The following is a 24,824-nucleotide window of genomic DNA, read 5'->3' as shown; positions in this document are numbered from 1 at the left end:
TTGAAGCCTCAGATGATGTGTGCCAGGCCCCAAAAGGGAGCGGCTGAAAAACACCCTACAAATGAAAGCATGCAAGAGCTGGCTCACAAAAACCAGGATGGGGCTTGAAGGGGAAGGGGAGGGAGAAAAGCTTTACTCAAACTTTGCTACTGGAAAATCTGGTGGGAGAAGGGGTGGTGGGAGCAGGGCTCAGCCTGTGCCAGGGCAGCACCTACTGCCACATAGGAATTCCACAGACTAAGGGGATGATCTGTGAACACATCTGGACCAAGAAATTGCAAGACTCTGAACATACAGGAGGCCTGGGGTTGGTTTTATGTCAGAGAAATGCACCAACCTATCTTGAAGCAAGACTGCTGGTGGGTAAAGACTTCAGGTGTACCCAGGTGGTTACTCAACCACTCTGGAAAAACAGCAAAAAAGCAAATAAAGATGTGGTGGGGCTGCTTTGCAGTGGGAAAGGGTTTATCCCCACCCCAGAGGAAAAAAAGCAGCAGACCACTATTTCCAAAGAGAAGTCCAGAGTTCACTAAAGAGTCTCCTGGTACATTATTATTTGACATGAAGAGGTATTGATACAAGGATTGCAATGTGCATGAAGAATCACACTGGAAAAACAGTGCAGCACCCTCACCTGTATTGCTAAGTTAAAAAGTCAAGGAAAAATGTTTCCCTTGGACCATTCAAAATGGAATTTTTCGTCGTTCTTAATACAACACAAAAATAAGAAGTGTCATTTTTGATCCATCCACAGCATTTTGTTTGAACAAAAGTATGATTCTTTACTTTGTTGGAATTCTCCTTAACTCTTTTACAAACAATTCCCCTTTTTTAAAATGACATTTTAAATCTAGAATTTAAAATTTCCTTTAAAAAATATCAGTCAAAGATCTGGCATCTACAAATCAGAACACTTCAGAAGTGTGAAATTTTTTTTTTTTTAGTTCTTTATTTCTTTTTTGGCTGACACAGATGACTTTCACTTAAATTTGCAGTTAATTTTGGTCCCCGTGGAATAATTTTTTGGGGCTGAATTTACTATATGCTGAGAAAAATTCAGTTAACAAGTAAGGAAATGGCAGAAGGGAAGCATTCATGAACGGGAAAGCAAGAGGTGAGAGATTGCTGACACAGTCCCTCAAGTTCTGCTTCTAGCAGCTGTTTTGCTTAATAATTTCATTAATTATCTTGACACAGAAAATAAGAATGTGTTAATAGATCATGACAGTAAGCAGTAGGGATGCATTGTCACTAAAGGCTGGGACATGTTACAGAAAGGCCTACGGTAGGAAATGTGAAATGCAGCATTCTCCTGAATTTCAAGGTATGCAGCAACACTTTCAGAGTCACAGGTTCAAAGACGAAGAACAATTTCTGTTCCGAACAAGACTTCACTGGTTGAAAAGAACAAGAGAAATGATCCAGTATACAAAGGCTTACTGTCACCACTCATGTAATACAGCCACCAAAAATGACAAATGTCACTCTAGGTCAAATACGGGAAGAATTTCCAGTAGCATTAAGGAAATATCAATGCCATCCCATAAGGCCTCCTTTGTTACAGCAGGGATACTGTAACACGCCTATACCAAACCAGGAGTCCGGTGGAAAGGCAATCTCTAGGGAGGGACTGTTGGTAGGTGTCTGAGAGCTGCTCATTTCCCCAGCCGCGGCCGGGGCTCTGCCCAGGAACTCTCCCAGTCCCGGCCCGAGGCTCCTTCCCGCGCAGGGAGCACAGAGCAGCCAATGGGAGCGAGGCTGAGCAGGGGCTGGGGAAACCCCGTGCCGCCCTCACGGCCCCTCGCCCGGGGCTGCGCCATGGCGGGGCGACGAGAGCCCGGCACTCCTCTCCCGGTAACTCCAGATGAAGTTACTGATGTTTAAGCTCTGGCCATCTTTGCAGCAGAAAAGATGAATTTAGGTCAGAGCCCATGGAAAGGAGGGATTTGAGGGATGAAGGGACTCTGGAGCCTGCCTCGCAGCAGGGGAGTTTGAAGTTACTCTGTTAAACAGAAGGTTGAGGGCAGATGTAGCTTCTGCCTGTAAATATGGTAGGAGGATAAATGCAGGAGGAAAAGCAGGTATTGCAGTTAAAGATCTTACATAAATGGACATAAATAGATGATCAGTGATGTAGAGGGAAGCTAAAAGAAACCCATCAAAGAAAGTGATCCAACGGGAAAGGCAAAACCCAGATCACTCCTAAACTTGCTAAACTTTCAGAAAGGATGAAATTACATGGTGCTGGGGATAGAATGCAAGACAGGGAGCCAGACTATCCGTTCCAGTCCTGCACTTCCTAATCTATGCCAATCTAAGCAACAGCTTAGTGGCTTTTCTTTTGTTGTGTTCTCATCTTGTTTTCTACGACCATCATGGACACAGAGAAGGAGGTGAAACAGTACTGCGGGACACAAGTGGCCAGCCACAGCTATCTGATGAAACTCAGATGTCAGATCTCCAGAGCTGTTAGTGAACAGTTCACAACCACTCCATAAAGGATAAAAGCCTGGTAGAGGAAAAAGCAGACAGCAAGTCCATTATTAGTGTATCTGTGGTCTTCCTGAAAATATTCTAGGAGTACAAAAGGGGGTCAGGTTAGCGTGTACATTGCACATTGCAGGATACTCACTCGGCATCTAAAGTGGATGCTTGAAATCAGTGTCCCAGCCACAAGGACCTGTGAGTCAGAATTTTACTTCAGAGGAAGTCAGACCATTTCCTTCTCTGATGAGGGTAAGGAAACAGCTAAAAGAGCCTGCTGGTTCTTCCTTTATGCACACAACTAGGATTCAACCAATTCCTGATACAACTGTGTAATGCTGAGATCCAAATGATGAGAAAGCTGACATGCTCTGTGTCCTCACTGTCTGGAAACTATTGGTGTGTGCTTGCAGAAGTATCTGCCTTTGTTTACTCAGATAGCAGGCAACACCAACAGCTGAAATGTGGTTTGCTGCTGCATCTTACACTTTCTTGTTGTCTACCCATGCAGTGAGGGTACCAGAAAGCTATCTGCCCAACACACCAGAATTTTATACCCGTTCAGTAAAATTCTAAATAGCGGGAGGAAAAGTGTTAGGCAATAGAGAATCAACTGTTATCTATGCTGAAAAGACCAATCCCTCTCCTGCCATGCAGGAATTCTTGGGAGCTTTGGGTTACACGGGAGGTGGGTGAGTGTCTGCCTTCTCTCCGTTTGCATCTCTGGGACAGGCTCGAAAATAGCTTCACACATTTATGTGGAGTTGCATTTTTGCACGAACGTGTGAAAGAAATGCTCCTCGGGCACCACCAGGGAATGATCAGATGACTCGAGGGCTAAATATTCTCACAGCTTTTCCCTTTCAAAAACAATCTGTTGCACTCTGTCTCCTCTGCAAGGAGTGCCAGAACTGGTGGCTCTCAGTAGTTTTGGCTAGCAAGGGATTTATCACAGGCACGGAGCTCTCACGTCGGGCCCAGAGCTCTCGCGTCGGGCCCAGCCACCTGGTGTTACCAAGATCATGGCCTGGCCATGCAGCACAAGAGGAGCTGTGCCACTGATGGGTTGCTAGCCAATGCTCCATTCCTAGCACCTCCTGTGCTGCCATCTGTGGTGATGGTGTAGCAGTAGCACGGGCCAGGTCTGGGGAGCTGAGTGGCTGCACAGGAGCAGCTGACACACAGAACCATGCAGGGCTGTGAGGTCTCACAGGCTGCAGCACAGCTTCCTCTGTGCTAGCAGGGGGAGACCAGAGAGCTTGATAGAAAACCTGCCCACAACAGCTCTGGCATTTCTGCTCTCACACTGATCCTGGCATGACATCAACCATCTCTGTGTGCTGGCTCCCAGCATGGCCCAGCATCAGCTCTCTCAGATCCGAACCCAGAACTTTCCCAGTTAAGTGATAGGATTTTCTCTTTAAATTCTCAGATAAAACACACATACAGGTGAAACATAAACCACACAAAGATGCTGCAGAAGGATAAACAGACAAGATGACAGAGGAATGGATGATTGAAGGGTGAAATGACTGAATACCTGGCATGATCTCCACAGCAAAACTGGGCAAGAGATCAGCAAGCAGCCCTGTCCTGCCTAGAAAAGACAGAAGGAGGAGAAGAAGGAGAGAGGTTACTGCAAGGAAAACACACTCCCCAGCCCCTGCCTCAGCCTCTAGTTCCCTTCCTCATCAGCCCACTTGCACTCTGCGTTATGTGAATTCCTATCAACCACAGATGTCATCCTGCTCGATGCCTGGTGTCTGCCTCTGCACTTCTGCCATTTCTGTGTCCTTGCGTTTTATCTTTATCAGCAGAGCTGGAGGGAAAGAATCTGGAACAGAGCTCCTCCAATCTAGGCACAAAACAACAAGTAAAAGGAGTCCCTTTAGCATGGTTACATGGTAACATCTTTCTGGAGTTATGCTCTACACATGCAAAAGCTCCTGGAAATGCACAACAGCCCTTAAACAGAAGGACACAGCTTATTTTTGAAACATACTGATGTAGTTTCTACAGATATGAAACATCTTTAACCCAAGGCTATTGATAAATCAGCCACGTGCTTCCAAAACCCATGAATGCTGCTCTCTGTGCGGGGCTCTGTGAGTGCACAGACAACTCCAGGAAAGGAGCCTCAAAGCAATGCTGTGCATACATGCTAATTATTTGGAGATGCACAAGCATCTTGGTGAGACTGTGTGACGAAGGCCAACTCTCAAGTGAAGCAAACCAACCAGGGAAGGATTCGTGTAGAAATTCGTGGGATCACTTTGCAAAAGAAAAAAGAAAGAAAAGAAAAAAAAGAAAAAAAAGCAAGTCAACTTCGAAATTTATAATTTACAACCAAATACAAACAAACAAACTCCAAGCCCAAAGGCAGCTTGGTGCCTGTTTGCTTTGGCACACAATGTCTGGGATATTTCCAGTACACAGCAAACATCCTGCACAGGGCTCAGCTGTAATTTACACACACCTGTGCATTGGCAGAACAGCCCTAAGTGCAGCTGTGCTGTGAACTCTTCCATAGAGCCCCAGGATCATGCCGGGATTTTTAAAGACATGCATATGGTAGGAGAGCTGCACTCTGAAGAGAGACACACAATAGGAGCAGCTAAGGGTAAGCCAATGCAAAAGTGGCAGAAAGCTACCTTTAGCCTCCCCACATGCCCTTCAGGTCCTGCACTACACAGCACTCAGGCACAGTGATGAAGTGGATCCCAAGTTCCTTGGCCTCTAGTCTATCCTTGAAGCTTATTACAATCAAATTCCCACCATCCGTTTTTTCTCAGTGCTTCAGCAGAGACTCTGTAGAGATCAAAAATCCACAAGGAAGCCTGCTGGAGCCATAATGAATATACTGTGACTGCAGGCAGTGCTTGGCAGCCAGTTGCAACTCATCAAAGCTGACTAGTACTCACAGGAACGCCCATCCTGATGAGGTGGTCCTGAATCCTTAGCAAAAGATAGCATGGTGATGCTTCACATAATTGCTCCCCATCTACCATTTTGAGGGAGGAGACTCTTGCCACCAGTCTGCTGCAACATTTTCATCTACATTTACAAAGAGTTCCGTGATGTTCTTTGCAGTCCATTTCCTGGAAGGATCAAGTGTCCAAGCTGCTCACAATCAGCACGTTATGTTCCATGTGCATATTAAACATATTCCTTATTTTGATAAAACAACACGCAATTCTTTCGCAGTCCTCTGTGTGCCTGTGTGAACAGCACCCACATGAACCACATGCATGCAGAATATGGGCAGACATGAGCATGTAGCTCACCCCCCAGCCGTTATTACCTCTGCACGAGCTCACATGCAGCCCTACTGTGAGAGCAAATGCCACTGGATAAATGGCTGGAGGGATACAGCTAATTTAGGGCTTCTATTTGTGGTAAAAAAGGCAAGGAACAGACACCTTTAAACAGCAGAAACTCCTCCAATGGTCACTGACAAAATAGGTGCCCACTTTATTTGAACCTACCTGGAGAGCCTCGAACCCTGCTAGTGCTGGGTACCTTCTGATCTCCAAGAGGAACCACATGTCCAACAAGGAAAAACCATCCCTTAATATAACAGTGCCTGAGAACTTGGTAAAAACAAAGACAACCAAAGCAGCTCCTCTGTGGTATCCACAAGCAGCCAGTAGTTCCCTGCTCATGCAGCCTCACTTGGCTTGTCAGAGTATCTGCCTAGGGAAGTTGCATCCCTGCCCTACCAACAGGACTCACACAGCCCTGGAGGCCCCAGAGCCTCCAGCAGGGATGCACAAAGCCTGGGAGGACCCAAGGCAGCAGCAAATCCCACCACAGCTCAGCCTGAACTCTGCCTGCCTTGCCAGCCCAGCTGACAGCCAGTGAGCACAATGCCCACCCCTGGACTGCGGTGGCCCCAGCAGCTTTCCACAGCTCGGGCCCCTCCCCACCCTGGGCTGGATTAATCCCCTGATAACCCTTCCCCACACCATTCCTTCAGGGAATCCAACAGGCTAAGGCTGCCCGCGGTTGCCGCAGCAACGGGAGGCTCCCGCCACTGTCCCTCATTGAAGGCGACTTTCTTCCCTCTGCCTTTCCTCCCTCTGCAGCTGCTGCCAGCAACAAGTGGAGCAAAACCCCGTCCTGCCAGCCAGCGGGCACAGGGACAGGGTGGCTCGCAGTTTTTTTCAAGGAAATTTTAAAGTGGAGGCTGGGGCTAGATAGCAGTTGGTGGGGAAGAAACAATTCAGTAAAACATCCTGCCAAGAGACCATCTGGCCACAACACCTCTGCACGGCAGCTCTGCCCACCTGAGAAAGGGCTGCAGGCACTCCAAGCCATGGCTGGGCACCGCTGCTGAGTCACAGATCTGTGCCCCCACCCAACAAGAGCTTCATGTCCTCTGTGCAAGCTCTCACCACCAACGGGATAGAGGGAATAGACAATGGCCCCGTTTTCCAGGGTTGTCCCGGGTGACTATGTCAGAGCTAGGAGCTTGTCCTCATTCTGCAGGGATCTGGGACATGTGCCATCTCTATTCCCATCATGCTGCTGAAGGGTTTTACCTGCCCATAGTGGCCTCTCACCAGGCACCTCACATGCCCCAGGCCCCAGCGAGCCTTGAAATGCAACGGAGCTCACAAGCTCCCCATCTGCATTGGCAGAGCACAGGAGGAGGAATGGGAGAGAAAAAGCTGAGGGAATGCAGAGCAGCTCCAAGAGGTGCAGACACACAGCAGAGGCGAGCGAGGACAGGAGTTAATATACAGGAGGCAGGCAGGCGACAGAGCAGTGAGCAAATAGCAGCGGAGCAGGGAAGACCTGGAGTCAAGCACACAATTAGCAGAGAGTCTGCAGAGAAGAGACACAAAAATAATTAGGGTAAGTGGTGCAGCTGAAAAGAAATGGTGGCATGAATAAAGTAGGCGCAGGTGCAGTCAGAAACATGGCAATTGGGTAAATGTGGGAACATGGTAAATACTGGCAATTGCATAAATGCGATAAATATTGGGTAGCTATGGCAGTAACTGCTGAACTGTTTTCCTGTTTGAAGGCTGCTTCCGCAGCCCGACCTGCTGCGGTGGGATCACAGGACACAGCAACTACAGAGGGAATTATTTCCTTCTCAGTGGTGGAAAACTTTGCCAAGCCATGCCACAGCAAGAGGGCCCTGGCAAGGGACACTGCCCTGAGGAGAGGCTGGAAAGCATAGGAAAGGAAGTGTGGCCCTTGTAAATCAGATACTTTTCCAAGGCAGCTGCTGTGAGATTTATTGGGGGAGCATGGCTCTGCAATGATTTCCTCCGTGCTCCCTCTGCTCGGAGTAAACTTTATCCTTTCTTCCCATCCTTCTCTTCAATTGGACGGAGAAACAGCAGCAGCCCCTTTCGGAGATCAAAGTTTTAGCAGGCAACAAAGACCTCCAAGGAGGCTGTTGCCATGGCTACCTCAGTAACCGAGGTCTTTTAATCACACCAGTCTCCTTTGTGACCAGCGTGTGGCTGTCGCTGGCAAATAAGGAGGAAAAGAGGGGCAAAAAACCTTGGCAACAAGTAGCACTTCTAATCGGTGTGAAATAAATAACCAGGAGTAGGCTGGGCTAGGACGAGGGGACTGGAAGCAGGTTACAAAGGCGGCAGCACAGTGGTCTGAGGTTGTGCATCAACACTTCCCCAGGATTTTTAAAAGGAAGTGTGCCAATCACTTCCTTCACCTGCTAGCACTACCCACCTTTGGTCACAGCTCAAGGTCGGTGAGCCCTCTCCGTGGAGTTGCTCACATTTTCCCAGCTGAGATCTGGCCCAACACATCCCCAGCACAAGGCCACCAGCACAACTCTGCCAACTCCTGTGACCGAGCACTGGCTCAGATGCTACTGGCAGCTTTTCAGCAAATCAGAGCAAAATCCTAAAACCAACATCGTGTAAGGGAAAATTTTGCCAAGAACTTTTCAATCTCCAAAATCATGTCAAATTTTATAATACAGTCTCTCCTGGCATAGAAGAGACTCCAAACCTGGCTATATTTATACCAGTTATTGAGTCACTTTGCTGAGTAAGAACTGCCTTATTAGCATTGCACACCATACACACGTGTCCCAGTGGAGATTCATCCTCCCTGAAAGTCAACACATGTCTCTATTAGTGCATTAATTACTGTACAATATGCTGTGTGTACATGTATCTACGTTCTTTACTTTACATCCTTTACTACTTTTACTATGGGTGTTAGGCTTCTTAAATTCTGCATTTAGACTGTATGGATACTGGCTGGTAATACAAACTACCAAAGATATGAGTTTATCAATGTTAAGTGCCAATGTTAATCTCTGGAGAGAAATTAACACAAACCTCAAGTGCTAATTGTTGTTATTTAAAGCAAAACAATGGGAGAAGCTTCCGTTTCTAAAAGATTCATTTGGGGAACTTCAGGCCTGTCAGACTGACCTTGGTGCTTGGGAAGGTTATGGAATAGATTATCTTGAGTGCGACCACACAGCACATGCAGGACAACCAGAGGATCAGCAGGATCCAGCATGGGTTTAGGAAAGCCAAGTCCTGCTTGACCAAGCTGATCTCCTTTACAACCAGGTGACCCAACTAGTGAATGAGGGAAAGACTGTGGATGTGTCTTCCTGGACTTAATAAAGCCTTTGAGAGTGTCTCCCACAGCATTTTCCTGGAGAAGCTGGCAGCGCTACAGGCTGGGGAAGAATGGCTGGAAAACTGCCTGATGAAAAAGGACCTGGGGGTGCTGGTCAAAAGCGCTGAACTTGAGCCAGGTGTGCCCAGGTGGCCAAGGAGGCCAATGGCATCCTGGCCTGGAGCAGGAATAGTGTGGCCAGCAGGAGCAGAGCAATGATTGTCCCCCTGCACTCAGCACTGGCGAGGCCCCTCAAGTCCTGTGTTTATGTTTGGGCCCCTCACTCTGAGAAAGATGTTGAGGGGCTGGAGTGAGTCCAGAGAATGGAACAGAGCTGGGGAATGATCCAGAGCACAAGTCTGATGAGAAGTGACTGAGGGTGTTTAACCTGGAGAAAAGGAGGCTCAGAGGGGACCTCACCACTCTCTGCAACAGCCTTAAAGAAGGGTGTAGGAAGACGGGTCGACCTCTTCTCCCAGGGAAGAAGTGACAGGATGAGAGGAAATGGCCTCAAGCTGTGCCGGGGCAGTTTCAGGTTGGACATCAGGAAGAATTTCATCACTGAAAGGGTGGTTAAGCACTGGAATGGGCTGCCCAGGGAAGTGGTGGAGTCATCATCCCTGGAAGCTTTCAAGAAACAACTGGATGTGGCACTTGGTGCTATGGTTTAGTTGAGATGGTGGTCTTCAGTCAAAGGTTGAACTCAATGATCTTGAAGGTCTTCTCCAACCTTAATGATTCTATGATTAACTATAAAATAATATTTCACTGATACACAGTTTATGTAATATTAGCTGCCAAACTGGATGGAAAAGAAAGCAGGCAATAGCTGTCTAGCAAAGCACACGGATCACTAACCAAAGTGTCAAACCAACAACTGGGATTAGTGGAGTACTTTCTGACCTCTTCCAGAAACTTGACAGATCCTTGGGAACAGAGCCACTGTTTTGTGAGGCAGGTTTAAGCTATGTAAAACCTAAGAATGCAAACATCACTGAGCTTGCACAGACCTATGTGTTCCAGGTCTCAGCTGTCCTGAGCTGTAGGTACAGGCACTGCTCCATAGCTATTCCAGCTTGGGAAGGAGCAGTGTAGCAGCTTCCATAGGTCCCTGCACCTGGTTAGTAAATTCTGGCTCTTGGGAAGGCTTATTGGGTTGTATGCAATGCCATGCAATGAAGCTGGACTGCTTCCTGATGTGAGCTGGTGACGTGAAGCTAGGATGGGGTATCTGCTGACGCTGCCCTGTACTTCTGGTTTGAAGGTTACTCCAGGCATGCTGCATCCCTGCACTGATACACGTGCAGCTCCCTTCAGAAGGACTGCAATGAATTACTTTACTGAAGCCCATTGACATTCTCATATAAAAAGCAATACACAGGGGCTACAAATAACAATATGATTAATAGCACTGTCTGCGTTTCCAGAAGGAGGACATTAGCTGCCACCTACTATGACAGAAATGTAGACTTCCTTCAATTTAGGATTCAGCCTTTTAGATTCAATCACATTAAAAAGTTTAAAAAATAAAATGTATAAAGTTGCAAATGGATTCATTAGCCCAGCTGTAATGTCAGCAAAGGTTCTCCTCTTCTAATAAAACACATGAGTGCAGGGAGTGTCACTTGATTCCTGCTGTGGAATTGCTAAGCTTTGGACTAGTCTGCAGCAGAAGCAGAGTTCATACAGTTTCCAGCACGCTACATCCTGTTTGGAGATTCCAGATGCCATCAAAATGCACATGTATCACAGAATCACAGAATCATTTAGGTTGGAAAAACCTCTGAGATCATTGCGTCCAACCTGTGACCAAACACCACCTTGCCAACCAGACCATGGCACTGAGTGCCACATCCAGTCTGTCCTTAAACACCTCAGGGACAGGGACTTCAACACCTCCCTGGGCAGCCCATTCCAATGTTAAACCAACCCTTCTGGGAAGAAATTCCTTCTGATGTCCAACATGAACTCCCCTCCAGCACAGCTTGAGGATGACCCCCCACCTTGCTACCAACGTCCTTCAGACAGTTGTTGAGAGCAATAAGGACTAAAGAATATTTTTTTAAATAGAATAAATGTGTAATAGTATTTTTTTAATCTAAATTCTCTCCTTACCCTTCAGGAGGTTCACTACCTGCCCATCTCCTGTGTTTCTGAGGCAGAGGTTGCTACCCCTCTTCCCTCACCTCCACTGATTCCCTTAGAGAGGGTTAAAGTCCCTGACTAAGCAAAAGATACTGGACAGTCTTTTCAGCAAAGTACATAATAAGCACATGCTTAACATCAGGTATGCTTTACAAATCCTATCAGCTTTGCTGAGGACAAATGGATATAAATAAATGCTTAGATATTTTTCTGAAATAAGAGTGACATGAGGACAGCAAATGGGGTCTGATGCTACCCAGCAGCTCTGCGTGTCAACATGACACACCCAGGTAACAAAACCCAACATGCAATCCCATCATGACCCAGGATCCCTGGCTACTTAACAGTTCGCTGATAGCCTCAGTGATTGCTTTCCTAAGAAAAAAGGAAATACTATAACTTGCCCAGGTTTTGGATTTTGCTCTAAGTCATGATAAAGTGCCTTTTGACCATTTTTTTTGTGGTGCAACTCATTGTATAAAAGCAGGACCCTCCACTTTTAGCTAACTAAACTTCCATTAATTTATTGATGCTATTAGTACAGTATCTACCATTTTTGTCTCTCAGTCCTTTCACGGTTTCAATGTGATATTAAACTGCCCTTTCATTCCAGCATTAATATGAAACCACTAGAAAGGATATTTTCTTATTTCCTTTTCTGTTCTGATTCCTCTGTCACCCCAATGATAACGTGAGTGGGTAGAACCTCTGCTCTATTCAAAATTCTAATTTATGCTTAAAGCATGCAGCAACCCCAAAAGAAGCAATGTGAATTGTATCTGAGAGACCACTGTCAGCAGGGAGCAAACAGCAATGTGCTCTGGGAATCATGGCATCTCTTGCACACTATCCCTCTGCTGCTCCAACCTCTATTAACAGGGAATCTGGGTTCCACCCAAAGAGCAGCAAAACAACAAACAAAACCCTTTTACCACGTGTCCCCTAGGACGGTGGAATTGCTACAATCTACATCTGTATTTAGTGTCTCCCTCCAAGCAGTGGGATGGAACAAAAAAATATCTCAGAATATGGAGAATATTAAGAAATGGTATTTTCATCACTGGCTGCTTCATCCTTTAGCCATCAATGGGGAGAGATAAACAAAAATGAAAAAAACCCAGCAAAGCAGAAGGAAAAGAATAAGGCAGAAAGGGGGAGAGAAGGAGGGAGGAAAACTGGTAGGTAACCCTGCAATTGCACCAAAAGCTGGAATGTTGCCTCTACCCAGGAAAAGCAATATACAGAAGCTGCCTAACAGCATGAGGCAGAAGTATGCCCACGACAAGTCTGCTTTCATGCTGCTGCCAAACTTGGCAGAGAGCTGCATAAAGTGCAAGGTCAGACCCAGAGGCCAAACAGAAAAGCATATGTGGTCAAGGGTGATGCAGCCTAAGCTACACATGCCCCCCAACATATCCACAATGAACTGGGGGCAGAGACATCAAGCCAACTCCAGAGGAGGGGATTTCTATGTTTTCTCCCCACAGTCTTCTGTACACACTGAAAAACCAGATTCTTCCTGTTACCATGGCACTATTTCATCACTGGTGTCTGAGTACAGTTGTAGATACACAAGAGGAAGACACCAAATCCTAGACAGGAAGGTGAAGAAGGGACAAAAATTCAGCAACTCATCACTACACAACCACAGACAGGACCTCAGGGGAGGATTTTAACAGCTACCACTGCCACCTGGCAGAGATAACCTCACCTGAACTCACACAGGTCAGTCCTCGGCCTGTCAGTAAATGGCAGATGATACACAGTCACACTGCAGATTTATACAGGCACGTGACACTGTTTTCTGGAGTGACCAGACTGACCTTCCACTTTCTGACCTTCCCCTCCAACTGTCCATTGCTTGACTGACATCCAAAGGGGTGAGGAGAGGCAATGGCACTGTGACAGTCACTCACCCATACAGCCTGGTTTACTTGGTGATGATAACTACAGCTGCAAGTATAAATATCAATTAAACTCTGACCTTAGGCAGGAGAGCAAGGGAACACTTGACAGATGTGTTTTATTGTACACCTCCACAGATCACCTACAGACTTTCAACCCAAGCTTTTTAATATTTCCATCACAGGATGCACAAATCTGTACACACAAGAACCATGGTAAGGTCTTAAGGTAAGTCGGGAAAAACTCGGCTTGCTCTCCTGGGGTATCTACGGTTGAAGTACTACAGCTGGCTCAAGGCATGTCAACAAAAGTCCCTGAAAGGCCCATTCCACTCTGCTTTTCTCCTCTAGTTGGTATGGCTGCTTTTCTGACCTTTACAGTGAACTGTATCATGGAAGCCACCACTGAAAGCAAACCCTGCAAATAGGGAAGAAGCTGATCCTGCTCAGCACAGTGCTCAAGGGAGTTTAACAGAAACAGAGCCAAGCACACACACCACAGAGAGGGTAGGTCCTGTTAGTGGCAGCACCAGCTCAGACCTGATTAGGCTGACTGTGAAACTGCACCTCTAACTGGACAAGTGTTATTGGGCACACAAAAAAAATCTCCCAAACTGACACATTCAACACAGTGCTTCTTGGCATCCTCACAGGTCAGAAGAGTGGGATGAGGACTGCAAAAATCACACGATCTGATGTCTTCTGGGTGTCTGTCTCAAATGTTCATTTTGCTGCAAGTTTATTGTTTTATCCCTTAAAAACAAGGGTTCTGCCTTTCCACAGCCCTGCACTTTCTGCAGTCATTTACGCCTGTGTAATGTGTGAGCAGTGTGGGTGTAAACATTACTATTCTGGTTTGGTAGCATTTGCCACCCACTTTGCCTAGGTGTGAATGACTGCACAAGGTGCAAGGCAATGGTGACAGCGCTGCAGGCACTGTTTTACATAGCTCTTACACCCATAGTAATACAGTGCAGAGATGGAGAGAGAGCAGGAGGAGAGATGCATCAGGTATCTGCTGAAAAAGCAGCCTGACAAGAGGCCTCACCAAGCACAAGCAGCTCCACTGATTCTTCATTCTTGCCCTCTACATCATCTGGTGTGATAATAAGGCAGTAATAGAGGCCACTGTCTCCCCACATCAACTTCCCAATCTGCAGGTCTGCATCTGGAAGGCAAAAAAGAAAAGTCAGGCTTTCCCTCCAACACTTACAGGAAGGATGGAATGTTAAATGCACTGGGTCCATCTCTGTGTCCCAAATCCATTTCATTTCCTTATTAAGAAGAGGGGTTAGCCTTAGCCAGAATATGACAGTACTCAGGAAAAAACAACATGCTCAGGACTTCTGGCTGTAGGTGGGAAGATAGACAATGCTGCAGAGGCAGCTCACTCTGCAAGTGCCAAGAGCAGAAGGGGTCACTAATGTCTCTGTCCTTCCTGTCATCTAAGGCTGGGGTCCCAACACTATTCATGTCATGAAGAAAGGGCTTAGACAGTGTCTCCGCTACAGCACCTCAGCCATCTGCAAAGAGGTTACACAAAGGAAAACACTCCCTCTTGCTGAGGCTGATCACACGCTCTCCACACCAAGGAGTCTCCACTTCTGGCTAGGTGGTATCCCGAGTCAATCAGACACCTTGTACTTTTAAGGGACAAGGCCTCTCACACAGCCTTCCAGACAAAAATGTTTAAGGAGCCTGCCATCCCTCATCTCCACCCAACCTGACTTCACCCCATGGAAATCTCTTCCTTTCACTCTGCCCAAGGCTGTGTGGGTTTAGGTTCATGACAGGGTAAGCCGGTAAAGTCCGGGGCTGAGCAAACATGAGGTGTAGGATAATCTTGGTATTTCAGAACAAGGAAAACATCAGTGGCATTTGCAAGGAAGAAAAATCTATCCTGCAAAGACTGAATTTGTATCTCTCTTGCTGCCATCCCCCTGCTAAGGAAAATCTATATACACGGCAATACGCAGAATTCAGGAATAAAAACCTTCTACTTCATGGAAAGGAAAAAAGGATACTGTATCTGAGTTGAAGACCTACATGGAGTCAATTGAAGGGAAGTGCCAAAGGAAATTACCTTTGGGTCTAGGGCTGGTTGGCTGAATCCTAAATGTCTGACAAACAACAGTTCTCTTCCCACAGCCTTTTCTAAGAGTCAGCTGAACAATTAGTGCCAGACTCCAGTATCCCAAATTGCTAAGGGTCCATTCCAGCCCCCACCAAGCATCACTGGGGTAGGAGACTTACCATGGACGATGCTGACATCTCTTTCCTTATAGAAGTCTCCTATGGTGATGGCAGATCCCTGCTTGGAGGCCACGACACGGACCGTCCTCCTGCTGTCCACACAGTCCAGGTAGGGATCCCAGTCCAGGTTCCTCTTGCTCATTGTTTGCAAACCAGAAGTCACCATACCCAGAGCTTCTCCCATCCGGTCCTGGCAGTAGGATTTGTACCTCCACTGTACCACAGCTGGTTGGGTGGAAGAAGTAGAGAAATGGCAGCGAAGCAAAGCGGGCTGAAACAACATGGCCACCTTCTTCTTCTCAGGCACAGTGACCTGCAACCCTTCCACCTCAGCTAGAAAACAAAAACATGAGTATCATATGCCATGGCACTGCTTGAAGAGGGAGCTACTGCATTTCATCATAGCATCATTCTCCCCACATAAATAGGTAAAACTGTCCATCCGTTCCAGGTGCTAGGGCGCAACACTCCTCAATGTACGTAAGCGCAGATGTTGGCAGCAGAAATAAGTTTGCTTTTTCATAGCTTACAGTCACAAAGAAAAACACAGCATGATGGGGCTGAAGGCTCAAATGTAGCATCCTCATGCTGTAGGAGCCCTAACACAATGGTGTGATGATTCATGGCTTCTGGGGCAGGTTCAAACATAAGGAAGAGGTATTTTAGGGATGGCCGTGCTCCACTTGTACAGCAGGTCAGCAAAGGGCCAGATCCTGAGTTCATGACAACCCCACTGCAGAATAAGTCACCTCCCTCCCATTTCAGTGGCATCACACCTCCTCTTTAAAAGTCAGGCAACACACAGTGCCTGGACCAGCACATTCTGCACTGGTGCCTAGTTAGTGCTGCCTGCTCTGCCAAACCCTAGAGATGCACGAAGGAGTGGATCCAAATCACAGAGCTCTTCCCAGGGCTGGCAAGTAACACTGAGAGAAATTGCTCCATGTGGGAGGTGTGGAGAAAAATGGCCCAAACACTCAAGTTTTTCACATTCCCAGGGAGGAGAGGGATCTCAATACGTAATGTTTATCTAGCAGCTGACAGGAGAGCTGTAGCCTGGACCTGATGCATTAAGGCTCCCGAGAAGATGCAGGGGACTGCTGCTACACCCTTGTGTAGCTGAGGGAGAGTCAGAATGTCAGCAGAGAGCACTTGGGAGAGTGAGGCACTCCATACACCCACAGGGACGGCCAAAACTCCCCCGCATGCCCTTCATTGCTTCCCTCCTTGTGCTGCAGGCAGCAATGTCTGAGAGCACTCATCCAACACTGGAAAAAGGGAATCAGGCTCAGTATGGAAAATGTTGGTGTTACCACACACCTCGCCCAGAGCAGCACACAGGGAAAAAGAGGAATTACAAGGAAACATTCAGGACAGCAAAGCAGAAGAGAAAGTTTACACAACATCTGGAGAAGGGAATGATGGACCTGAAGAAGCTTAGTGAGGAATGAAAAGACTGAGGACAAAGAAAGGCTTCCTGATATCAAGAAGCAATAGAAGAGAAGGGAAAATGCAAGAAAGAAGAAAACAGAGTAAGGGTAAAGTATCAGAGCAAATACAAGGAACAGAAGGATAAGCAGGATGACAATCATGGAAGCTTGCATTCAGCTGGAAGAAGCTGGAGAAGGTGTCTCAGCCCAGGTCAAAATAAGTACAAAGGGCTGCAGTCAGGTTGCAGGAGATTCAGAAATGATGTAGAGAGAAGAAGAAATGGAGTCAGCAAAAATAATCCACCCACTCCAGAACACAGAGATGAAAAGGAGATGGAAGTTGGCAAAAGAAAGTGAAATGACAGGAGATATCTTTAGAATGGGGGGGGGGGGGGAGGAAGGCACAGACTAAAGCACTGGAGCTTGAAGCAGACGGAGAGCAATAAATGCATCAACTGTGTAACAGCAGCAGGCATGAAGAGACAAGGTCAAGCTGGAGACAGCTGCAGACCTGAAAAGCAAAAGCAAGAGGAGATTGCATGATCAGGATTCAAAACCAAAGGAAAGCGAAGAGGCTGGAAAAGCAGTGAATATTAAATTCAACAAGTTATCACTGTCTGAACTATAAAGCACAATGAAGTCTATAAATCCCAGCTGGAGAGAAAAACACAGTATAGCTAGAACCTAGGGGAAAGCTTATTTCAGGTATGCAAGATGGTCACTGATACTAACAAAGAGTTACTGATCTAGGCAGGATTTGACCTTGGGGACTACTATGTGAAGGCTTGAAGAGCACAAGGGTGCTCTGGCATTTGCACAGCAATGCTAGATTATGCATACAATGAATGCAGGACATCAGGCACATTGTACTTGCACAGGAGGTTATCAGGTCTGCCGGAAGTGCCCAGACCCAAATCCAAACACTTAAGTGTGGCTGTTCTCCAGAGTACCACCAAGCACAGCTGAGGTCTCCCACAGGACAGGAAGGGGAATGAAGCAGCTCCTGCACAGGCAAGGAGATTATTCAGGAAGTGGCAGCTGGGATGTTTCTGCCAAGCATCTTTTACCCAGGGACCAAACACAGGGGCCATGTGGCACTAAGGGAATGCCACCACTTGCTTCTCAAGGTGAACCAAGTGGTGACGTCTTATCCTCTCCTCTCCAGAGATTTGTGCTTTCTGGGTTGCATCTGAATGCAAGAAACATGAAGAACCCCTTGAAAAACAAATGAATCCATGTCAGACATGTGTCTGGCAACCCTGTGCCTGACCCCTCACAGTCTGAGGCCAAAGCCAGCATGTGCATGAGCTGATCAAGTGACTCATCACGTTACCTCAGCTCCAGGGATAAAACAGTGACACATTGAATATTTAAATCTTTCCCTTGTGAACCAAGTACGCTGCTTAGTAAACACAGTGCTCTCAGATAACCATGCACCACAGCCCTCCTTCCCTGTTAATGAGATTAATGAGTTTGGCAAGCCAGGGACTGCTTTAATAAATGATTAGCTGAGCTTTAGCAAATTCTCATCTGACTAACTTTCCCCACCCTACCCCCATGTGAACGCCTATATCAAGAAAAGAAAAGCAGCTTTTGGGAGAATGCAGGAATTATTTTTCTCCCCAAAAGCATTTTGGAGATGTGCAGAAAATTATCTGGCACCTTCTATATCCTATCTCAAGCTCTTTATTAACTTCTTAAGTATTATTTTCGGATTCTTTCCAGGAATAGCACTTAAGAGCAACACAGTGCCTCAGATTGAGAGACTGGAGCAGAGGAAACTTTAGATCTATTTAAGTCAAATTATATATAATTATATATGGCTGAACTGGGAAATTATACACCTGTTATTTCCTCTGCCAAAAAAGAATTATTGGAATTGATTCATGCAGTACGTCACTGCTATAACAGTGTCCACCAAAAAGGCCACCAGGATGCTTGACTGCCTGAAGACAAGATGGTGGCTCTACACTGATCAGTTATGTCCAAGCATGGGAATTATAGGACTTCCTCACCTTCAAGAAGAAACTGCTGACCTGAAAATGTAATGTAGCCAAGATAAGAAGAGCCTCAGACATATCAGAGGACAGAACTCTGGGTTGTTAATACATCAGAGAAAAAGGAACGAAATATGTGAAAAATTATGAGAAGCTTAGTGACAGCACCATGGTAGCTCTTTGTCTAGTTTAAGACAAATAGGACTAAAAAGAAACTGAATTGTGTTGTGCTATGTTTTGACTAATGCAGACAGAGCAAAATAAGCCCTTACTACAAAACCATCATGGAAATGCAATTCCTGCACTCTAGAGAAGGAACCTGTTCATTGTGAATGTTTCAGGTTTCACAAGAAAAAAATGTAGCTCCTGGGAGTCTCAAGACTATGTGACTATTTTGCTTTCCTCCCTTCTTGCTCTCCTAAACCCACAGAAAAAGGTCTGAAAATATTAATCAATTGCATCTTACAAACACATTTATCCTTACTCTTAGAAAATAAAAAGAACCCATGGTTTTGTGTGTCTGTACAAATATATATATACACACACACTCCCGGAGAAAGAGCTTAAAAATAATCACACTTCCGAAATATAATTGTATGGGGTTTGTCTGTTTCAATTGGCAATGTGCATTTGTCTCCTTTCTCTGATTCCTTTCCTGAACTATCCTCAGATTATGCATTCAAACTATGCAATCAACACTACACACAAGCTATCACTAATACATTTCACTGGTGATTAAAGAAAATTCCAGGAAGTGATTACAGAGGGGATATTTGTAAGGGCGGGTTTGAGCCTTGTGAGCCCGATCTTCATAACCGCCTTCCCTGAGCAAGAGAGGGAAGGCAACTGAGAGGTGATAACTGAGGCTCTTGCTTTGCCATTGACCTCCAGAGAAGGCTATGCCTCCCTGAGGTGAAATGAATCCCAGGAAGATTTAGCTTCACTACACAGCCTCTAGGAAAAGAATCACACAATGGTTTCGACTGGAGGGGACCTTAAATATCAACCAGTCGGAATAAAACTGATCTGAAGCACCAAACCCTGGAAGTAACGGCAAAGCCAAATACTGTAGTTCAGTGGAACAGGTCTTTCTCTCCTTCTGGAATGCAAGAATTGAGTCCAAGAGAAGACAGCACACATTATTCTTCAGGTCCCATGGGTCTCCCTCCCTATCTGTGCATACATCTCATCTCCTTCTCTGCAATTACCTGGCTCGCGCTACTGCTTGCCTGAGGTAGTACAGCTGATTCTATGAAACTACAAAAATTGCCTCCCCCATTTTCATGTACCTTTATTGACAGGAGTGGCAGTTGTGCACACAGGAGAATGGAAATCATTGGGTCCTGAACCAAGCACCTCAGGAAAGCTACTCCTAGACTTTACCTCAGGGCTTTGGCAGAAAAGCATCTGTTCACTGGTGAGAGACAGTGCCCTTAGGGTAGCTTATACCAATTCCCAACTAAAGTAAACTGTTGGGCAAAAGGATCATTGTTTTTGGCATCTTGGATACTATGCATCATTACAAAGTGTTCTTTCCGCCACTGCTGAATACTGGCACCCAGTTCCACCTCTCAAATACGGATCAAGCCTGAATCAGGAAGTGCAAGATCTGGGCTTTGAAACCAGAAAGTCAGAGATAATAAAGAGCTGCGTAAACAGATGAATGGAGAGCCAGTGGGATCACTGAGATTGTATTGTACAGGTTCTTGCCTACTCATGTTGGACTAAATCCAATCCATGCAATTTATCAGCAAAAGCCATCACCATCAGATCGTGTGGAGTGCCTTATGGGAAATTAATAGGATGTCTTGGTCTGGTTCCTATCAGACTTGTGTTCTTAGCAACGTGACCGCTAATTGTCAACTTTTTTGGAAGGAAGAAACCAATGCCTGAACAGGTCAGCTGCAGCTGAGGTGAAAGCATGGTTGTTTTTCACAGCTCCATGGCAAACCCCAAGAATTTCAGCTCTCAAACTGCTTAACCTGGAAAGGGAAAAACCCAAAGCAGCTGCAGAAAAGCGTGGCCTTGCACACCCAGCACTCAAAGGACAGAACCTCAAAACAAAAACCCTCCATGCAGGACAGCCCAGGCTGTGCAAAGTGACTGCAGTAGACATTGGACTATTTCTTGCTCTTCACCATTCTCTGTGGTGCTCTCCCCAGGCACCCCCTGCTCCTCACTTCATTCTCTTCACCAGCTTCCCTGTGCTCCTTACACTCCCTTTCACACATTCACAAAAGTCACCCTGGGTGCTCTCAGGTGAATTAGCTCTGGCCACCAGATCGAACCCACCCTTACTACTGTCTGAAAGCTGTTACAGTTGTCAGATGCCTCCTGATTTAGACTTGGTTCAGCATCCCAGAAATCATTCCCAGAAATATCACTCATCAGAAGCCTGAGAACAAAGCAAAAGAAATGCGAAGAGTCTCTCCCAGCCTTGTAACACCAAGCTATAATACCTGTCCTTGGGATAGCATTGGGATTTCTACTCCTCACAGGCTTACTCAAGGTGACCTCACAGGAATAAAAAGTAAGAAAACCATGAGATTTCTGCCCAGTTACATTACACTTATGCTCTGTGAAGCCAGGCAAGGGAAGTCAGATGAACACTTTAAATCAAGACAAGTAAAAGAGTCCATCCATTTCCCTGCCTTCCCAAGAAGTGTGGTCAGCTGGCCAGAAACAGCAAAGCACAACTGTGCTCCAGCAGGCCCCCTCTGCCTGCCCTCCTGAACTGTGGCTGGGAAAGAACAGGTACAGCAACAGTATACAGGGACTGAGTGCTAAATTACTGGTGGAAAAGTACTTATCAGGACAAAAATATCCCATTTTAATGTGGACATTTAATTGTAACTTTTCCAAGCTTAGTCCAAGTTGTGAGGCAGAAAAAATTTGCTCTGCTTGTTCTGTACTAAAACTGGAGTTCAGTCTCCAGTCCAGTACTTTTCTCTAGTTTTAAATGCATCAGAAATTACATCATTAATAAGAAAACAGTAAACACGACGGGAGGATTCATTCCAGAATCAAGCTGCACTTCGTAATTTACAAGAACAGGCTTTACACAGGGACTAAGGATACTTGGCAAATGGGATCTTCTTTTTATAGAATGAGAGCACAGCCCTACACATATCTTAACCCGTGTGACCTCACAGGAAGGAATAAAGAACAACCTGCTCTTCATCCATTTGCTGTTGTTATTAAAACATGAGCTTTAGGCACGTGGGAGAGCAGGACAGGAGGGGGAGAAGCCAAACCAAATCCATTGTACCTCACACAGGATTTTTTTCAAATTGCCATAAGAACTCACAGTGTGCAAAACCAAACAAAAGATAAATGCAAGAGCCAAAAATTAAAGACAAACAAAGGACAGAGAGGAATTACTGCTGGGAGGAAAGGGACTGAAAGTGCTGATTAGAAATTTCTCAACCCACCTCGAGGAGGGAGGAGGGGAGAGAAGGGAACGAGAGCCTTCTCTTTCGTGCTCCCTTTTGTCTCCCTGCTTCCTCCCCATCTTGCACTCTGTCTCCTGGCCCCTCCACCTCCCAGCCCCCACTTCTCTTTCCCAGACCGGAGTGTACCACTCTGGCTGGATTAGGGCTCCTTACCTTGATGCAGACCTTTCATTCCTTTGCACGGCCACTGGGGAGAGGAAAATCTTGAATCCACGTTTGCTAGCCCCCCTCTTCCTTTTCTGTGCACATACACACACTCACATACCTTTGCTTATTTACTTTCTCTCGGCTGTGAAAAAGGACATCAGCACCTGATTTATGGCTGGGCAGCAGCGGCTGGAGGGGAGCAGGCGAGCACTGACTGCCTCCATCCCTCAGCACACAGCTATGGATAACCTGTTGCCTGCCGGAAGCCTGTGCCTGCCAGCTCTCCACAGCACCAGCAGCACGCAGCCCTGTCTCAAAATCACAGGGCTAGAGGAAACTGGAAGGTCTTCCCACTGCAGCGGTACCTGTCTCTCTGCATTGACCCTGCATGCTCCAAACACCACTCGCTGCTAGGAATCGTGAACTGCCCTCGGTGGAGGGAGAAAAGTGTCAACAGCCCGGTCTTTTAGCTTGATAAAAAAGTCCTGATTAGCCTGACATGTCCAGATAAAGAAGCTCTTCAAAAAGAGGGAGGAATGTAATGTCATGTTTAGCTACACCCTGTACTCCTTTACCGGCCTCTGGACGCTATTTATCAGCACACTACTATGGCTAGTAGGAAAGGAGGGGTAGCTGAGGGTGCGCTGGCACTCCAGACCAGCTCACTGAAGTGGGATACATTTGGAAGCAGCCAAATGGCAGGGAAGGAGGAAGGGAGAGAGGATGAGCTGGAAGCTGCTGAAGCCCCAGATGAGGCCGTGAAACCCTGGAAGGGAGCAGTAGGCAGGCACCGGTGTTGAAGATGACTCAGAGTGAAAATGCAAGGAAAGGGGTGGGTGGGTGGTGGGAGAGAGGTGTTATGACTAAAAGCCGAATTTACTGCTTGTGAATCCTAAATCTGAATAGGAAGAGGGAAGAGGCTGAGGTCTTTTTTGTGGGATACATTGGTGACAGGGGGAAATATATGCCACTTAACCCAAGTGTCTGTTTCTTCTTTCAGCCTGTAACCAGCCCGCCTGGCTAAGTCATCCTACTGCAGCTTTTCCTATAGCCTGCTGCTCCTGTGCCCGGCTGCTGCACCGGCTCACAGGAGGCAGATCTTGCCCCGGACCTGACAGGACTTTCTCTTTCTCCCCGGTTCCCGGCTGCCCCGCCGCTCACACCCTGCTGTAATCCCTACCCCCTCCTTTCCTCGCTGCCCAGCTCTCAGACCCAGCCCCTATTCAGTTTGTCCCCCTTGCCCTCTCCCCATCGCTGAGCCCTCTCGGTTCGCCTCTCCGGCTCCCCTCCCCCTGCCCTAGGGGGGGGCTTGGCTTGCCCGACCTCTTCAGGAGCCGGCGGGGCAAGCGGTGGTCGGCGAGCTGGGCTGGGGGGGCAGTCCCGTCCTGCGCACACAAAGGCCTGGGCTCAACTGCACCGTCACGGGGAGGGCCCCCCTGGAATTCTGCCCCCCCTGGAAGCCGGGGCAGAGGCAGGTCAGCCCCCACCTCTCACACCTCTGTTGAGACGGCATGTGCGGTCAGGACACCGGGTAAAGGAGAAGTTCCTGCAATTGTTCCCGGCCCAGCTCGGCACGGGCGGGCGGGGGGAGCCGGGGGTTTGTCGCCATCCCTCCCCGCACCGCGGCCAAGGACACCCCGGCCCCCCGGACGGGCTCCCCCTTGCCCGACACGAGCGCGCTCTCTCCCCGGCGGCGAGCGGGGGCCCAAGCGCCCCGCGGACCACGCGGAGAGAAGCGCCGGGGGCCCCTCGGACCTGCCCCGCGGCCCCGGCCGGGCAGGAGGCACCGGCTGCCCCCCCGTCCCCAGCCCTCTCCGCGAAGTCTCCGTAAACTGCACCGCGGGACGTGCCCGAGCAGCCCCCGGCCCCACGCCGGTTCCCTCCGCAGCATCTCCCCAAAACGTCCCCATTTTCGCCCTCAGGAAAGCCGTGAAGCCCGGCGGGCTGGGCAAGGCACGGGGACGTCGGGGCCACCGGGACACCCGTGCCCCCGCCCGCGGCCCTACCTGCGAGCCACAGGAGGACGATCCATCCCAGGACGTGCCCATCCATCTTCCCAGTGGTCCAGGCGGCGCGGGGCGGCGGGAGAGGCGCGGGGGCGGCCCCGCTCGGGCAGCCGCCTCCCCGCAGAGCCGGCCGGGCTGGCGGAGCGGCCGCGCCGTGTGGCTCCGCTCCGCTCCTCCCCCGGGCCCGCTCCCCGAGGCCGCCCCCGCCTGTGTCCGGGCGCGGCGGCGGGGCTCGGGCGGGGGGCGGCGGCGGGAAGGGGGACGCGGCTTCCCGAAACTGCTTCGCTTCCCGCCCGCCCTCCCTCCGGCAAAGGCGCGTTTCGGTTGCCTGGTGCCTCTCCTCAGCCTAAGGACACCCCGGCACGTTCCTCTGCAACTCCTTCAGCCC

At 47.9% G+C, this 24,824-nt stretch overlaps 1 protein-coding gene across 4 annotated transcripts in view; it reads right to left on the bottom strand.

Annotated features, from left to right (window-relative positions):
- Nucleotides 1–24,585, bottom strand: part of ILDR2 (immunoglobulin like domain containing receptor 2) — a 39,419-nt gene extending 14,834 nt beyond the window's left edge. For 2 of the 4 annotated variants that reach the window (XM_048293640.1, XM_048293641.1), the window contains exons 1-3: nucleotides 24,437–24,576; nucleotides 15,405–15,737; nucleotides 14,200–14,319 (exon numbers count right to left, since the gene is read on the bottom strand). In XM_048293640.1, coding sequence (XP_048149597.1) covers nucleotides 14,200–14,319; nucleotides 15,405–15,737; nucleotides 24,437–24,482 — 499 coding nt within the window. In that variant the 5' untranslated portion in view covers nucleotides 24,483–24,576. Of the gene's footprint in view, nucleotides 1–4,024; nucleotides 4,082–14,199; nucleotides 14,320–15,404; nucleotides 15,738–22,436; nucleotides 23,033–24,436 lie in introns of those variants that run through there. The other 2 variants (XM_048293642.1, XM_048293637.1) reach the window with 2 other exon arrangements.
- Between the last annotated feature and the right edge of the window lie 239 nt (nucleotides 24,586–24,824).

This window comes from Corvus hawaiiensis, chromosome 2, assembly GCF_020740725.1.
Source record: "Corvus hawaiiensis isolate bCorHaw1 chromosome 2, bCorHaw1.pri.cur, whole genome shotgun sequence".
NCBI classification, from domain to species: Eukaryota; Metazoa; Chordata; class Aves; order Passeriformes; family Corvidae; genus Corvus; species Corvus hawaiiensis.
This window is presented reverse-complemented; position numbering and strand designations above follow the sequence as displayed.